General features: G+C 49.0%; 1 protein-coding gene across 1 annotated transcript; it reads left to right on the forward strand.

Annotated features, from left to right (window-relative positions):
- Positions 1-74: 74 nt before the first annotated feature.
- Positions 75-12405, forward strand: LIN28A (lin-28 RNA binding posttranscriptional regulator A). The gene is made up of 4 exons (XM_024766784.1): positions 75-177; positions 643-827; positions 11195-11379; positions 12110-12405. Exons 1-4 carry the CDS (start codon positions 147-149, stop codon positions 12324-12326), a joined length of 618 nt encoding a protein of 205 aa, XP_024622552.1. The 5' UTR covers positions 75-146; the 3' UTR covers positions 12327-12405.
- Positions 12406-12904: the final 499 nt, after the last annotated feature.

The following is a 12904-nucleotide window of genomic DNA, read 5'->3' on the forward strand; positions in this document are numbered from 1 at the left end:
CTGGAAAAGCCGTGGGCCCTCCCACCGCTATTGTGCTGGGGAAGATGTAGCAGCCTCTTCTCCGAGCCACCCCTTTGCCTCCGGACTTCTCTGGGGCCAGCAGCCGGCCGACCTGGGGCCCGGGGCCGCGGGCTCAGCCGACTACCATGGGCTCTGTGTCAAACCAGCAGTTTGCAGGTTCGACCTCGGGACTTACTGGGGACAACTTAGGCTGCAGGGGCGCCCAGAAGCCACATCAAAGGGACGTGGGGGAAGTGTCCCCCAGGCTAGCCGAAGGACCCCAAGTCTGCGGCCTCCTGTTTCAGGGGGCGATCTCTGGAGCAAGGAACCCTGGTGTCCCAGTGCCGTGCAAGCTGAAGCTACGGGGGCGGGGGGAGAGAAGAGGAGGGGCCTGTCTGGCCGTCTGTCCCCGGGCAACGTGTTGTGGGAAGATGAGCAAAACTTTCGGGGCACCACTGGCCTCAGTTTAAGCTTGGGGAGCGCGGGAGGCAGCCGGGACAGGTATTTTCTCGTCGGCATCTTGGTAGCTGCAGCGCCCTGGGTGTCCACCCGCGGGCTGCACGCTCAGGTCTTCTTGCCGGGGTCTCTGGTGGGGTCCTCCAATTCCGTGGCCCCCCAGCTGAGCGCCCTCCCAATCTCCAGGTGGCGGCGCCAAGGCGCCGGAGGAGGCGCAGGAGGACGCGGCCCGGGCGGCCGAGGAGCCGCAGCTGCTGCACGGAGCCGGCATCTGTAAGTGGTTCAACGTGCGCATGGGATTCGGCTTCCTGTCCATGACTGCCCGCGCCGGGGTCGCACTCGACCCCCCGGTGGATGTCTTTGTGCACCAGGTGAGACCGATCCCTGTAACTTTGCCGCGGGAAGGGGATGTTGGCGCGCGGATCCAAGGGTGGGCAGACGGCCCTCGGCTGTTGGGTTGAGGGAGATCAAGGGCCCTCATTGTGCGCTCCCATCTTTGCCGTGGCACCCCAGTTCTGAGTCCCCTTTAACTTCAGCGGGACGAGAGATGGGGGCAGAGCCGAGTATCAGCACCCCTACCCCCCTCCGGGAACCCCTCTGGTTTACCACGTGTCTGTTACCTCTTTCCCCTGGGCAAGGGGCAGGGGGCAGGGGGCAGGGAGATGACCCCATGTGGCAGAACTAAGGTTGTATTGTGCTTGCCAGTGGGGGGAGGGCGAGCAGGCCGGCCAGGGAAGCACATGCCCGGTCAGAGCAGAGCCCTGAGCGCCCGCGCCTTTCACTATGGTGTGAATGGAGCTCCCGGCCTGGAAAGAGGGAGGGAAACCACTTCGGGACCCAACGGGGTAAAGCTGAGAAGTCAGTGGGGTCTCCTCACCCAGGTGGTCACCCAAAACTCAAGCTCTGGGGCCTGGGTCGGTTTGGCAGATCCTTGAAGGATCTCTCTGGGGGCTTGAAAGTTCCTTGAGAACACAGCCTCAGGCACACGGTTCACTCGCTGAGCTTTTACTGTTCATTTCCTATCAGGAAAGAAAACCCGAGGAGCCCAGGCCTTAGATTCCTGGGCCAGGCTCGGAGGGAGTTCGGTTGCAACCCCAAGTTCTCAGTTAAAGCAAGGCAGCACAGTGGGGGTGAAATTCAGTGTCGCAGGGCAGAGGGTGGAGGGAGGCTAGCCTCTGGACCTATTCTCCTCAGCTTGGCATTTATGGCCCCAGACAGCCATTGATTGCTGTCCCAACATTCCCAGCCTCAAACAAGGAACCAGAGACTTCAGGTTTCCCTCCTCCCTGGCCACCCCTTCCTGAATATCTTAGAAGCATTTCTGTGGTCCTGGGCACAAGCCACACATAACAACCACGTAAAGGAAGCTGCTGCTTGTGTTCCCTCCACCTTTGGAGGTTTGGGGCTGGACCTGAGAAGAAATTGCTAATCCCAGGCACAGCAGGTTGACACCCAGGCCGGGCATGGAGGGGTTACTTCGGAGAGGTTGGCTTTAGGAGCAGTGGGGGAGGGGAAAGGAGGATGTGGGGATTAAGGGTTGGAGCCTGAGGGATGGGATTCTGGAGGGGGAGGGGTGGAGATGCTGGGTGGAGAAGTTGGAGGCAGTGGGGAAGTCTCTGAGCATGGCCCTCAGCGAGGACACAGAATGGGGGGAACAGGGGAGGTAGAGGATATGGGGAGACGGGGGCCCCACCAGTTAATGTTGGGGTCACTGGGCTACTAGAACATCTTTCCAGAAGGGTCGGCAGCAGAATGCTTGGCTATCCCCTTGCTTCACCCAGTTCCTCCACCCCCAACTTTACCCCCTCCCCATCAGACAACTAATTCTGGCTGGTGGCTTTGCCCCCTTCCCTGTCTCATCTACATATGTGAATGATAACCCACAGGAAGTAATTGTGGGAAAAAGAAGGGAATTGGCCTCTTTAGATCTATTAAATCACTTTATTACAGGAACCAGCTTTGAATGGCCCACCTCAGCGGGGTGGCCAGCTCCCCCACTCTCCCATTTATCTGATCACAAAGAGATTAAAATCTCTCCTGGTCTGGAGATGACTGGACAGCTTCCCCGATTTTGGAAGGCTTGGAATAAAAGAGTCAAACCCAACGTTTTCTTGCCTCCCTTCCAAAGGCTGTTGAACAGGGAACGACTGAGGGGAAGGTAGCCCCTCTGAGGTTCTTTGGTGATATCCAACTCCCAAGGAAGGTTTTCCTGAGCAAATGGATCTGTGCCTCAGCCCACTTACCCTTAGGATCGAAAGCAGTTGGGAAATATTGGAGGGCATAAAGGAAAGCAGGGACCTTCTGGTTTGGGGAGTGGAGCCCGTACCACATTATTTCAGATGGGTTTGCTGGGAGATAACTGGACTTTGGGGTCTTGGAATGTCCAGGGACATTCCACAGTTGAGTAAGTTATCAGGAGGAGTTGAGCTGGGATAAGGAATCAAGCATTTGTCTCCCTAACACGCGCTACTAACAGTCACAGAGGACAATGGTGGAAATTCCCTGAGCCTTACCTGGTAGCTCTGTCTTTCAATTGTGCACTGCTGGGGCTTAGGTTGATCCTCAAACCCTAGCAGTTAGACTAGTGATTCCAGTCCTGCACTTGAGCAATCTGAAATCTCTCCCTGGGGATCTAATATAGAGGAGTTAGGTAGATGCAGGACAATCCTTAAAAATCCTCCTGCGGGGAGGGGAGTGTTCCCAAAGTGGAGAGAGAGTAAGACATTTGAAAACCTCTCCTTTGGCTGCTGGTGGTGGGTACCTTAGAATTGCAGGGTGGGTGGTGAGCAGGATAATTGTCCTAAGATAACATCTGCTAAGGGAGGGGGTCAGGGAGCCCCTTTCCTAAGGAAAGAGGAGGGGGGAGCAATTAAACATTGTCTTTTCCCTTCCAAGGTTGGGCCTATTTGGTTCCCAACACGCTGTTCACTATTTTTACACTCCCTGTCAAACACGCAGTGCCCCACAGGGGTGGATGAGTGGGAAAGAAAACCTACCTTTAGCTTTTTAAAAAAATAAGTAAATAAAACCAATAAAGCAAAGAGACTTCTGTAACAACCCTTTTACTCAGCCACAGGTCTTATGCTAGAACTCTCTTCCTGTCCCTGAATTTGGGGGAATTTACGAATCATAATAATGGCAGGTGGCCAGCCCTTAAATCAAGGTTTCTCAACCTCAGCACTATTGACGTGTTTCGAGCGGGAGAATTTCTCATGCTGGGCATCCCTCAGTTGCGACAACCAAAAATGTCTCCAGACATTGCCAAATGCCCCCTGGGAGGCAAACTCACCCCCAGTTGAAAAACAGTTATACATCGCAAGGTGGAACAAGAAAGAGCTAACTACTGTCTCCTGGTTTCCTGAGGTGTTCACCAAGGATTCTCAATTCTCTATGGCCATTTTAAGAGTTTTGGCTTACCTCATGTTTTCCTGGGGCTCAACTCCCAAACCCCTTAGATATGTAGAAATTTGAAAATGAGGAAAAGGTCCCCTGCTTTCTCCCACAGCTCTTTGGAACCCAAGTCTGTTTAAAATGGCTTTCTGGCTAAAATGCTGTATTACAAGGCTTGGAGGCAAAAGAAGAGCCCAAATTTGACCGAGGGACCAAGTTTGGGTTAGGAGAAGAAATTTCCAATACCCAGAAACTGCTGAAGCCACGTGGCCTGCTTTTTCTGAAAAGGATGAGTGGGGGGTAGTGAGAGCAACTCAGACCCATCTAGAGTAGGGCTCTTGGGTTTGGGGGCAGGGAGAATGTAAAGGGATCTTTCCCACCTGGTTTATAACCTCACTAGTGGCTCTGATTACCCACTTATGTTTCATTTTTTGATGTACTTGTCTTAACCCCTCTTCTAACCTGTAAACTCTTTGAAGAGAAAGACTAGCAGTCTGGTTAGTTTTCTAGTACGCACCTGGTGGGCTGAAGAAATGAATATGGGTCCCCTGAGGAATCAGGAGTACACTAACAGTTGGGGATCCTTGTCAGCAGAAGTCTTCCTCCAGACACAAAAGGCTGGAGGTACGGAGGGAATGTTAACTGATAGTTGCTGTCTCTTTCTGGACTAGGGCCTGAATAGGGCCTGGCACTCAGTAGAAACACCATGAAAGCTTGTAGAGTGAAGGTCAGTGGATTGCAGTTGAGCTCCCGATCCTATCGGAGGCAAGGGTTTGATGGGTCATTCATTAGTTATTTCATTTCCATCTTAATAGGAAACTATTTTTTAAATGAGTGGATTTTTTCAGGAAGTTGGCAGAGAAGCACAAGAGTTGGTTTGAGCATTATGGGATCTTCTTGGGTCCTTCTCTTTCTGAAGAGACCTGCTTTCTAGACAGTGTCCCAAGTAAAGGCTGTGCCACCATCGTGAGCAAAGCTTGTGGTTGGTGACACCACAAGCTTGCCATACAAGTGGTTGTCAGTGATTTTTCTCCAGGGCAAGGTTGTTTCTGGAACATTCCTAATCAAACTACCTATTGGAATTTGCTGGCGCTTTTTTTTTTTTTTTGAGAAACAGCACTAGGCAAATCACCCCTCCTTTCTTCCTGCAGGCAAGAATGGCAATTACTATCAGTGTTAAATCTGGGAGGTCAAAGGAGGTTGAGGGTGGGGGGGAGAAAACTTTCAAGAATAGTAGGCACTTAGTACAGAGGCAGCTTGGAGTTACTTAATTCAGACTGGAAAGGAGAGTAAATGGCTTTTGTCAACAGAGCAGAACAACAACTGGGTTACTGGTTTAAAACTCCCGGACCCTTTCTTCACTCCATGGGTAGGTGGGGGGGGGGGGTTGGGGAACCACCCTGGGTTGGGTCCTCATCAGAGTTCAGTCTCCTTGCGACTCCATTTTCCTACGGACCAAGGAGAAGACGCCCACCCTAAGGAGCTGGAGAGATCGATCTAGGTGAACACTTGTGTGCAGAGTTGAGAACCGCGTCTCCTTCCTCTCTTCTGCTCCAGTCGCCCTCTGGCTGCCTTTGTGCCGCCTGGCTGATGAGCACCACCATCTGGTGGAGAACTCCAGGCTGGAGCTCGTGGTCCTGGCTGTGTGTCTGAGCAGAGGCGATGTGTGTAGGGTTGTATGCTCACAGCCTTTGGTTCTGGACAGATCTCTTTCCCCCACCCTCCCTGACACACACATCAAAATAAACTGCTTCTAATAGAACCCATTGGTTTCCTAGCTCCTACCAAACCCTACCTTCAGGAATGACGCTTGGGTTGAACTGCGAGGACACCTTGGAACCAAGTCATTAAAATTACCTTCTCCTGCGGCTTTTTACTTTTTCATTGTGGCTGTTAGAAAGTTTTTAAACGGCTGTGCGTCTTGCATTATATTGCATGGTGCTGGATATAGAGTCCGGCTAGTTGCAAGCAGCTCGGGGCTCTCACACTATAAATTTGGTCAAGATGCTTCACCCCTCTGCCTCTGTGACCTCACCTGTAACACAGGGAGCATGATAAGGTCTACCTCACAGGCTTGGTGTGAGGGTCACATGTGTTACAACATGTAAAGTGCTTAAAACACTGCTTAGCCTATAGTAAATATTAGTAATAAAATTAAATCTTAGTCATTTTAGATAGTAGAGAACTTAGTTTCTTCTACAAATGTTTGTGCACTGCTAGGCACCTAGAACTGAGGATATAAACATGCACTAGGTAGTTTTGAGCTGGAAGGGCCCCGGGTTTTGCAGAAAAGCCAGAAACCCAAGCTTTGATCAAGTCTGATCCCCTGCTTTTACAGATGATTATAGAAACCAGAACTTACTTATCCAAATTTCATAGAGCAAGTTGAGGGAAACTCGGGTTCCTGTGAGCTTTTTACTCCACGTGTCCTGAGTGACCCCTCAGGTCCCTTCTATCTCTAACTTATAAAGGCATAATACTTGATGTGGGGGAAGCTTAGAGTAGGCAGTGGTGAGGTATTAGGGGAGTGGAAAGACTAAGTACTGTAACTGGCCCAAGTCCTTCCCTGCCATCCAAAAAAAGAGAAATGCCTCCTGTAACTGTTTTCTGTCCGATGATTAAATGCCATCTTCCCCTCTCCCCACTATAGGCTGCCCACCCTCCTACCTCAAACAAATTGGGAAAGGAAGATGGGAGGCCTGCCTCCCTCCCACCTTTAATATAATTTATCTGAATAAATAACCCTAATTAGGTCCCTGAGTAAAAGGTTTGACTGAAAGCCCTGGAAGGGTGGGAGGGCAGGTCAGAAGGAAAGATGGCTGTTGGCGATGGTGACTTTGGCAGACCAGCAAGCTTGACTGGGGAAGAAAGGTGTCTCTGTATCCGTTTCTCTCACCGTGACCATAACCCCTATGTGGAGAGGAAGGAAGGAACTGATGAATGCGGTGAATGTGGGGTGGGGGGGGAGTCAGGGGGGAATCTGCAGCCTCTGGAACTCCAGGAATCTGACCACCAGAACCAGCCAGTGTCAACTCTTTGTTTCCCCGGAGCTGGGCTCTATTGGGGGAGCTCAAGCTTTGCCCCTCCCCCCCAGGTCTTTTCTTTTTGGAGGGGATGGAGAGAGGGGCGGGGCCCAGGCCCCGCTTTGTGTGTGGCTGGGGGTGGGGTGGGGTGATAGCAAGAATTTCAGGCTCCTTTCCGATCAGGCCCTGTGAGGCAGGCTCCGTGGGGCTGCACGCCGATTACCTACCTGATAAGAGAGGAATTCAAACTATGTGTTTTAGAAAGGGGCGGGGTAGGCCCCCCACCCCCACCCCCGGGAGCCACCCTTGGAGACCACCAGTCTAAATCTTGACCGGTTATGGTGAGGTGCCTGCAGGGTTGGGGGTTTTTTGGTTTTGTTTTTGTTCTTTTTCACCCTTTTAAAGTCTTAAGCAGACCTCAAATCCTCCAGTGATGGAGTGGGTGAGCTGAGAAGGCTGGTCAATTTCACATGTCCCCATTTATATTATCCTCTGGTTCTCATAGTAAGCCTAGGAGGTGTGGATGGAGGAGAGTGTTGTCCTCAGTAAACTGGAGCTCAGAGAGGGGATGTTTTTCTGAGTTTCCACTGCCAGTTAGTGATAAAAACTAGAGTTAAAATTCCCAGTCTCTTGACACTTCTCACTGTTACCCCGCCCTCATCCAGTCTGAAGAGGTTGATGATAATTGCCACTCAGGATTTATGTGTGGCAGGCTATGTGTTAACTACTTTTCATGCATAAACCCTCACAGCACCACCATAAAATTATTTACTCCATTTTGTAGGGTAGCACAGAAAGCGGGGACAGGCTGTCAGACTCTAAACCCTGGCTCTTAGTCACTTATCTATCTGCTGAATCACAGCAAGGACTGGGAGTGTTCCAGCCTAAGAGCCCACTAGGCAAATGGGAAAAGCTGGGTTTGCCTGGGTCAAGAATGCTCTTGGTCTGGCTCCTCCAGCACCTCCTGACTCACTGGCTTGTCCCAGCTCAAAAAGAGACAAGTCAGATTTAACATCAAATTCAGTGTGGTTGTTACACAACGGGGAGGGGGAAAGAGATTTAACCTTTCTGAAATGTTTTTATTTTCTGCTTTAATGCTCCACATCAAGATTGGTGGGGGGGAGTCATCACAATTCTGGCTGTTCCTGTGGAAAAAAGAAGAAAGTATCCCCAACCTTTGGAATATTTCATTGATATTTATTGAGCATATATTCTTGATGTTTCCCTGCCCGTGTAATCTTCATTAAAATCTTAGGGGCTTCCCTGGTGGCGCAGTGGTTGAGAGTCCGCCTGCCGTTGCAGGGGACACGGGTTCGTGCCCCGGTCCGGGAAGATCCCACATGCCACGGAGTGGCTGGGCCCGTGAGCCATGGCCGCTGAGCCTGCGCGTCCGGAGCCTGTGCCTGTGCTCCGCAACGGGAGAGGCCACAACAGTGAGAGGCCCGCGTACCGCAAAAAAAAAAAACCAAACAACCCAAAAATCTTAGGTAGGGACTTCCCTGGTGGCGCAGTGGATGGGACTGCGCTCCCAGTGCAGTGGGACCAGCGACGATCCCTGGTCTCAGAACTAGATCCCACATGCGTGCTGCAACTGCGAGTTCGCATGCCACAGCTAAGGAACCCTGGAGCCGTAGCTAAGGGGGCCCGCCTGGTGCGACTGGAGAGCCCACGCGGTGCTGCAACTGGGAAGCCGGCGGGCCACAACTGAGGAGCCCGCCTGCCACAACTAGGACCCAGTGCAACGAAAAAAAACAAAAAAACAAAAAAAACCCTAAGGTAGGTTTTTATCCTGTTCTCTGAGGCCCAGAGGTGAGTAACTGACCAAAGTCACACATGATGCTGGAAATTGGTAGAAACAGCATTTCATGAACCAGGTTGTGTCTGGCACCTGAGCCTATGCTCTTAACCAATTACCTCAACGGAAGTTTTGTCTTAAGCAGTACCATCTAAATTAAAACAAAAATGTAAATGACTGAGGAATTGGGGATCGCATCTGGCTAAAGAGCATGTTTCACCTAAGTCCCAGTTTGAAATATCCACCCTGCCCCATCAGTACCACCAGCAGCATGACATGCCTCAAGCCAGGACTGGGTGCACGATGATCCCTTTTGCTTCTGAACCGCATTTTCAATGAGGACTGCACCTTGTTGACATACTGGACGTGCTCTTTGGATGGTTTGGAAGCTATCTATAATGAAGCCTATCCTGGGCAGGGTCTGGGAGAGGCTGTCACTCCACTGATGTGTTGTTGTCGCAGTAAGTGGCAAGGTGAAATGGACTGAGCTTCAAATCGGAAACCCTGGGTTCTTCTGACCCTGGTTTTGCCATTCAACTAGCTGTGTGAATAACTCCTTTTTTTTTGGCTCAAACATGCAGTGTTTTGGTGAGATCATTCCACACATTATTCGAAGTCCTTTCCTTTAACAATTTGCTCATCTTCCCAAGTTAAATAATTAAAACCTACCTCCTTGTTCATTCATCCAAAATGTGCTAGGCATTATTTAGGTGTCAAAATGCAGCAGTGAACAAAACAGTCACTTTATTTACAAGTTTACATTCTTTTTAATGGCTTCATGGTATTTTTGTTTTCTGTTGTTTTTTTTTGAACAAGTGAGATACTGAACATATGTGTCATGCTAAATCCTCCTGCAAATTACCTGCTTATATTCTGTGATTCTTTTCATTCTTTTTTTTTTTTTTTTTTTTTTTTTTTTTTTCTTTTTTTTTTTTTTTTTTGCTGTACACGGGCCTCTCGCTGTTGTGGCCTCTCCCGTTGCGGAGCACAGGCTCCGGACGCGCAGGCTCAGCGGCCATGGCTGACGGGCCCAGCCGCTCCGCGGCATGTGGGATCTTCCTGGACCGGGGCAGGAACCCGTGTCCCCTGCATTTGAAGCGGACTCTTCAACCACTGCGCCACCAGAGAAGCCCTGTGATTCTTTTTTCTTACTGACTTACAGTAGCTTTTTGTAGTTTTATCAGTTTAGTTATCTGTCTTGATTTTTAAAAAAACTGTCTCCAAAGTTTTTTCTTCTTAACACTGAGATATTTAATTCTTCCGAAATATGTTTTGCATACATATGATGCAAAGTGTAGATTTCTGGCTTCATTTTCAAATGGATAACTGTTTTCTCAATGGTATTTATGGAATTGTTTTCCTCACATGTTGATTTCTCCACTTAATCTTGGATCTCCCAGTAGACTTTCCCTTCTAATCCACTGATCTGTCTGCTTGGGTCATACTGTCTTTTCCCTTCAACTTTCAGAAACATTGTTTTGATATAATTTCAAACTTGGGAGAAGGTTGCAAGAATAGTACTAAAAACTCCCATATAACCTTTACCCAGATTTATCGGTCCTTAATATTTTGTCCCATTTGCTTTTTTATTCTTTTTCTTTGTACAGATAGACAGATATCAAGCATCTTTAAATATTTCAGTGTTTTTTCTAAAATAGGGCCATTCTCTTACCTAATCTCAGTACAATGATCAAAATTAGGGAACTTAACATTGAAACATATCTACCATATGCAAATTTTGTCAGTTGTTCTAATATTTTTTCTTGTTCTAAGATCCAATCCAGAGTCATGTGTTGCATTCAGTTTCTTTACTTCTCTGGGGTTTGTCTTTCATGACTGACCTTTTTTAAGTGTATAGGCCTGTTACTTTATTTGTTTTTTATTTTTATTTATGTTTATTTATTTATTTATATTTAATTTTGGCTGCATTTGGGTCTTCACTGCTGCACGCGGGCTTTCTCTAGTTGCAGCGAGCAGGGCTACTCTTCCTTGTGTTGCTCGGGCTTCTCATTGCGGTGGCTTCTCATGTTGCGGAGTATGGGTTCTATGCATGCGGGCTCAGTAGTTGTGACTCACTGGCTCAGTAGTTGTGGCGCAGGGGCTTAGTTGCTCTGCGGCATGTGGGATCTTCCCGGACCAGGGCCTGAACCCGTGTCCCCTGCATTGGCAGGCGGATTCTTAACCACTTCGCCACCAGGGAAGCCCCAGGTCTGTTACTTTATATTTTACAAATTTACATTGGTTGATTTCTTATAAATGCTATGTTTAAGAATTTTTCTTCTGTTTTATTTTTCTTAGAACTTTGAGACTAGCTGCAAAAAATGCTATGGCGTCTGTTTATCTAATGATTGTTCCTAATGTGATGTAGATATTTTGTTCTTAATTGTGATGACTCTTTGAGTCACAGTTTCTTTACCGATAAAATGGAAGTGTTCTTCCAACCTTAGAGGAACATGTGCATGCAGGTTTTTTTGGTTTTGGTGTAATAATGGAGACTAACATTAAAATCTACCATGCTTCCCTCCCCCAGAGTAAGCTGCACATGGAGGGATTCCGGAGCCTGAAGGAGGGTGAGGCCGTAGAGTTCACCTTTAAGAAGTCTGCCAAGGGCCTGGAATCTATCCGAGTCACCGGCCCTGGTGGGGTGTTCTGTATTGGGAGTGAGAGGCGGCCCAAAGGGAAGAACATGCAGAAACGCAGATCAAAGGGAGACAGGTATGGATTGCAAGGCAGCTTGTGTGGGTTGGGAGGGACATGCTGAGGATGAGGAAAACTCTCCTCATTTTGCCCCTTTCTTGGACCAGATTGCCAAAGGTAAAAGGAAGCCTGCGGCCCCTGGATGTGGGAGGTGAAGAGAGGGCAGTATGTGAGGAGGGTACTTCATGACCTAGCTCTTCTACTTGACAAGTAATTACGTTCTGTTAGCACTAGCCTCGATTGCTAAACGGGGATCACGATACTAACCTCACATGATTATTTTAGAACTAAAAGAGACCATGGATGTGAAAGTGTATGTGGTCAGGACAAGATGGTGTATCTGTACCTGTTGCTTCTTCACCACGTCTCCGAATGGCTGGTTTCTTCCATCTTAGTTCTGTGCTCAAACAGATCACATAGTCTGGCTCCTTTAATTTCTATATTTTTAATGAATGACAGGTACTCTTTTTAAAGGTATAGTAGTTCCCAATTGGGGTCCAGAATTTCTGTTCTTGGTATTTTCAAGTTGACATGAATCTGAAGATATCATCTAGACAATTACGTATCTGGAAAGGACTCAGAGTCATCTAGTCATATTCCTCCTTTTGTAAGTGGGGAAATTGGTCTCTAGGAAGGGAAGTGGGTATAGTGACAACTTGAACCAGAGCCCAGGTGTCCTCTCTCAGAGGAAGGCTTGTAGTCTCTTCTCACTCCTTTCTCTCAACTTTACCATGTTGCTTGGTGCTAGGTGCTACAACTGTGGAGGTCTAGACCATCATGCCAAGGAATGCAAACTGCCACCCCAGCCCAAGAAGTGCCACTTCTGCCAGAGCATCAACCATATGGTAGCCTCGTGTCCACTGAAGGCCCAGCAAGCTCCCAGCTCCCAGGGAAAGCCAGCCTACTTTCGGGAGGAGGAAGAAGAGATCCATAGCCCTGCCATGCTCCCAGAGGCCCAGAATTGAGCCACAGTGGGTGGGGGCTATCCGTTTGTGATCAGAAAGTTTTGAGGAACAGGCATCAATCGGCAGAGTGGAGAAAGTGGGGACAGGGTGGGTAGGGGGCAGCTGGCACTGCCATATATCTCAGGCCGGGGGCCAAAGCCTCACCTCCTCTTCCCTCTTGGTCGGGGGGGAAGGGGTGAGGCAAAGAAACTCCAATCATGCTCTATCCAAATGCACATGAGGGCTTTGGGGGGTAACCCTTCCTGCATGCTTTATCTGAGTCTCCACCCCCAGAATCTCCAGCTTTTGAAAGTGGCCTGGATAGGGAAGTTGTTTTACTCTTCAAGAAGGATATGGAATAATATTTCCCGTGCCAGAGTGAAAAGATTAAGCATGAGACCAGATTGATGGACCCAACCCACAAGCCACTACATTCTGTGGGAGGAAATATCTCAGGGGTAAGGCAGGGTTTTCCACATCTTGTCTGCTCACAACCTCCTCCTGGGAGAGAGTGCTGAGAGAACTGTACGAACAAGATCTTCTGTCCTAAACCCTGTATTCCTACCCCCTCTTCTTTCCCCCTTCGTGCCCTCCCCCAA

The sequence above is a fragment of the Neophocaena asiaeorientalis genome, unplaced genomic scaffold (genome assembly GCF_003031525.2).
Source record: "Neophocaena asiaeorientalis asiaeorientalis breed wild unplaced genomic scaffold, Neophocaena_asiaeorientalis_V1.1 scaffold79, whole genome shotgun sequence".
NCBI classification, from domain to species: Eukaryota; Metazoa; Chordata; class Mammalia; order Artiodactyla; family Phocoenidae; genus Neophocaena; species Neophocaena asiaeorientalis.